General features: G+C 63.9%; 1 protein-coding gene across 1 annotated transcript in view; it reads left to right on the top strand.

Moving 5' to 3' along the window:
* The window catches only part of PC (pyruvate carboxylase), a 28,495-nt gene that overhangs the window by 11,691 nt on the left and 12,399 nt on the right, over nucleotides 1-4,405 (top strand). Inside the window, 8 exon segments of the mRNA XM_032448638.1 lie at nucleotides 955-1,133; nucleotides 2,349-2,493; nucleotides 2,495-2,530; nucleotides 3,318-3,330; nucleotides 3,333-3,445; nucleotides 3,447-3,462; nucleotides 3,864-3,893; nucleotides 3,896-3,941. Of these exon segments, the coding sequence (XP_032304529.1) occupies nucleotides 955-1,133; nucleotides 2,349-2,493; nucleotides 2,495-2,530; nucleotides 3,318-3,330; nucleotides 3,333-3,445; nucleotides 3,447-3,462; nucleotides 3,864-3,893; nucleotides 3,896-3,941 (578 nt within the window).

The raw sequence follows: 4,405 nt of genomic DNA, 5'->3' as shown, positions 1-4,405 counted from the left end.
GGGGTCATTGGGGAAGTCGTGGGGGGTGGCCCCTGGAGGGATCAATGGGGGGTCCCTGAAGGGGGTCTTTAGGGGGGGTCCCTGGCGGGGGGGTCCCCATAAAGGCCTGCAGTGGGGCAGGGAGCTGCTGTGATGGGGATGCTCCCCATTGCTGATGGGGATCTCTAGTTGTGGGGGCTGCATTGAGCCCCCAGGATGGGTGATATGGGGTGGGGGGACACCCAGACCCCAATAAAGGGGGTCCATAGCCCCTGACATGGCCGGGGTCACCCAGACCCCAATGATGGGGGTCCATAGGGGTCCATAGCCCCTAACATGGCCGTGCCCCCCCCATCCCCCTCAGGATGGGTGATACGGGGTGGGGGGTCCTCCAGACCCCAATGAAGGGGGTTCATAGGGGTCCATAGCCCCTAACATGGCCGTGCCCCCCCCACCTACCTGCAGGGTGGACCCGGACCCCAGTGATGGGGGTCCATAGGGGTCCATAGCCCCTGACATTGCCGTGCCCCCCCCCCACCTCCCCAGGATGGGTGATATGGGGTGGGGGGTCACCCAGACCCCAATGAAGGGGGTCCATAGGGGTCCATAGCCCATAGGGGTCCATAGCCCCTGACATGGCTGGAGTCACCCAGACCCCAGTGATGGGGGTCCATAGGGGTCCATACCCCTGACATGGCCGTGCCCCCCCGCAGGGTGGACCCAGACCCCAATGAAGGGGGTCCATAGGGGTCCATAGCCCATAGGGGTCCATAGGGGTCCATAGGGGTCCATAGCCCATAGCCCATAGGGGTCCATAGCCCATAGGGGTCCATAGCCCATAGGGGTCCATAGTCCATAGGGGTCCATAGGGGTCCATAGCCCATAGGGGTCCCTAGGGGTCCATAGGGGTCCATAGCCCATAGGGGTCCATAGGGGTCCATAGGGGTCCATAGGGGTCCATAGCCCTGACCCGGCCGTGCCCCCCGCAGGGTGGACCTGGTGCAGGCGCAGCTGTTGGTGGCTGCGGGTCGGTCCCTGCCCGAACTGGGTCTGCAGCAGAACCGGATCCAGGTGAACGGCTGCGCCATTCAGTGCCGGGTCACCACCGAGGATCCGGCCCGGGGGTTCCAGCCCGACACCGGACGCATCGAGGTGGGGGGGATATGGGGGGCTGGGGGGATCTATGGGGAACTATGGGGTCTGTATGGGGAGCTATGGGGTCTGTGGGGGCTGTATGGGGACCTGTTGGGGTCTGTGGGGTCTGTATGGGGACCTATTGGGGTCTGTATGGGGAGCTATGGGGTCTGTATGGGGAGCTATTGGGGTCTGTATGGGGAGCTATTGGGGTCTGTGGGGGGATCTATGGGATCTGTGGGGGCTGTATGGGGAGCCATTGGGGTTTGTGGGGTCTGTATGGGGACATATTGGGGTCTGTATGGGGATCGATTAGGGTCTGTATGGGGGACATATTGGGGTCTGTGGGGTATGTATGGGGACCTGTTGGGGTCTGTGGGGGCTGTATGGGGACTTACTGGGGTCTGTGGGATCTGTATGGGGAGCTACGGGGTCTGTGGGGGGGAACTGTTGGGGTCTGTGGGGTCCGCATGGGGACATACTGGGGTCTGAATGGGGACCGGTTGGGGTCTGTATGGGGATTTATTGGGGTCTGTATGAGGGAACTATTGGGGTCTCTATGGGGGAACTATTCGGGTCTGTGGGGTCTGTATGGGGATTTATTGGGGTCTGTATGGGGACATATTGGGGTCTGTATGGGGACCTGTTGGGGTCTGTGGGGTCTGTATGGGGGGCATCGAGGTGGGGTATGGGGGGGCAAACTATTGGGGTCTGTGGGGTCTGTATGGGGACCTATTGGGGTCTGTAGGGGCTGTATGGGGGGCATCGAGGTGGGATATGGGGGGGGAACTATTGGGGTCTGTGGGGTCTGTATGGGGACCTATTGGGGTCTGTATGGTTGGCCTGCTGGGGTCTGTATGGGGGTCCTGTTGGGGTCAGTGGGGTCTGTATGGGGTTCCCAGTTGCTGGTGTGATGCTGTCGGTGCCACAGGGTCCTCATAGGGGCCATAGGGGATGGGCTGCGGGTGTCATACCGCGTGCGGCCACAAGGGGGCGGTGTGGAGCCGGGTGGCCGCTATATGGGATTAATGGGGTCGGAGCCGGTTGGCCGCCCTATGGGATTAATGGGGTCGGAGCCGGGTGGCCGCTATATGGGATTAATGGGGTCGGAGCCGGGTGGCCGCCCTATGGGATTAATGGGGTCGGAGCGCGGGTGGCCGCTAATATGGGATTAATGGGGTGGAGCCGGCGTGGCCGCCCTATGGGATTATATGGGGTCGGCTCCTTCCGCAAGGTGTCCGCAGCGGGGAAGGGATGGGGATCCGCCTGGATGGAGCCTCGGCCTTCCAGGGTGCCCTGATCTCACCCCATTACGACTCGCTGCTGGTGAAGGTCATCGCTCACGGACCCGACCAACCCGCGGCGGCTGCCAAGATGAGCTAGAGCGCTGGCTGAGTTCAGGATCCGGGGTGTAAAGGTGGGGGGCAACAGGGGGGAGCTGGGGGCTGGGATGGGGGGGATCCCAAAGTGAGGGGTGTGGGGTTGGGGATGGGGCTCAGGGGGTGTAGAGACCCCAGAGTGGGAGGTGTGGGGTTGGGATGGGGGGCAGAGACCCCAAGTGGGGTGTGTGGGGTTGGATGGGGCTCAGGAGGGCGCAGAGATCCCAAAGGGGGAAGTTGGGTTGGGGGGGGTGGAGAGACCCCAAAGTGGGGGAGTGTGGGGTTGGGAATGGGGCTCAAGGGGGATGCAGAGACCCCGAGTGGGAGGTGTGGGGTTGGGATGGGGGGGGTGGAGAGACCCCAAAGGGGGGGGTGGGGACTGGGATGGATGGGGGGGTTGCAATGACCCCAAAGTGGGAGGTGTGGGGTTGGAATGGGGAGTGGGGGGGAGAGAGACCCCAAAGTGTGGTGTTGTGGGGCTGGGATGGGGGGGGAGTCCCCAAAGTGGAGGTGTGGGCTTGGGAGGGCTCAGGAGGGTGCAGAGATCCCAAAGGGGGAGGTGGGGGTTGGGGTGGAGAGACCCCAAAAGTGGGGGGTGTAGGGTTGGGAATGGGGCTCAGGGGGGTGTAGAGACCCCAAAGTGGGGGTGTGGGGTGGGATGAGGCTCAGGGGGTGCAGAGACCTAGAATGGGAGGTGTGGGGTTGGGATGGGGGGGGGCAGAGACGTGGGCTGGGATGGGGCTGTGGGGCAGAGATGTGGGGCTGGGATGGGGCTGTGGGCAGAGGATTGTGGGGCTGGGATGGCTCACGGCATTTCCATTGCAGACCAACATCCCCTTCTGCAGAACGTCCTGGCTCATCCCCAGTTCCTGGGGGGGGCCGTGGACACTCAGTTTCATTGATGAGAACCCGAACTGTTCCATCTCCGGCCCAGTCAGAACCGGGCCCAAAGCAGTGCTCCACTACCTGGGTGGGGTCCCGAGGGATGGCTTGAATGGGGGGGGTCTTAAAGGGGGTATGGGGTCTCGGAGGGGCAGGGGGTCTTAAAGGGGGCAGGGGATTCTTGCGAGGGGGCGGGGGGTCATGGAAGGGCAGAGGGGGTCTTGGAGGAGGCGGGGGTGTCTTGGAAGTAGGGGGGTCTTGGAGGGGGCAGGTGGGTGTTGGAAGGGGCAGGGGGGGTCTAGGAGGGTGCGGGGGGGCATTAAAGGGGGTAAGGGGGTCTTAAAGGGGGGCGGGGGGGTCTAGGAGGGGTATTGGGGGGTCTTTAAGGCGCGGGGGGGGGTCTTGAGGTGCGTCTGGGAGGTGGGGGGGGGGATCATTGGGGTCCCTGGGGATCAGGACACTGACCTTTGTGCCCCCCCCTCGTTCCAGGCCATGTGATGGTGAACGGCCCCAGCACCCCCCTCCCGTGAAGGCCAAAGCAGCGCTGGTGGAACCGGTGCCCCCCCAGTGCCAATGGGTGAGTGAGTGGGGGGGTTTTGGGTTCTATGGGATCCTCTGGGGGGGGCGAGGAGATGTGGGGCTCTCTTCTAGGTGGGGGGGGCTTGGGAGTGGGGGGGGGGGATGGAGGGATGGGGTGGGGGGTTGGGGTGGGTTGGTGGATGGGGGGGGTGATGAGGGGGTGGGGGGGCTGAGGGGATGTGAGGTGGGGGTTGGAGGGGGGGCTGAGTGGATGGGGGGGTTGGAGGGGTGGGAAGAGCTGAGGGGTTGGAGGGGGGGTTGGAGGGATATGGGGGCTTGAGGGTGTGGGGGAGGGGTGGAGAGATGTGGGGGGGGTTGTGGGAATATTTAGGGGGTGGGGTTGGGGTCTTTTAGGGGTGGGGGGCTGGGGGGGGAAGATTGGGTTGGGGTGCGGGATAGGGGGAGAAGTTGGGGGGGTAAATTAGGTGGTGGGAGAGAATATTGGGTGTGGG

This window comes from Coturnix japonica, chromosome 20 (assembly GCF_001577835.2).
Source record: "Coturnix japonica isolate 7356 chromosome 20, Coturnix japonica 2.1, whole genome shotgun sequence".
Lineage (NCBI taxonomy): Eukaryota > Metazoa > Chordata > Aves > Galliformes > Phasianidae > Coturnix > Coturnix japonica.
The sequence above is the reverse complement of the archived record's forward strand: the minus strand, read 5'-3'. Positions and strand labels throughout refer to the sequence as shown.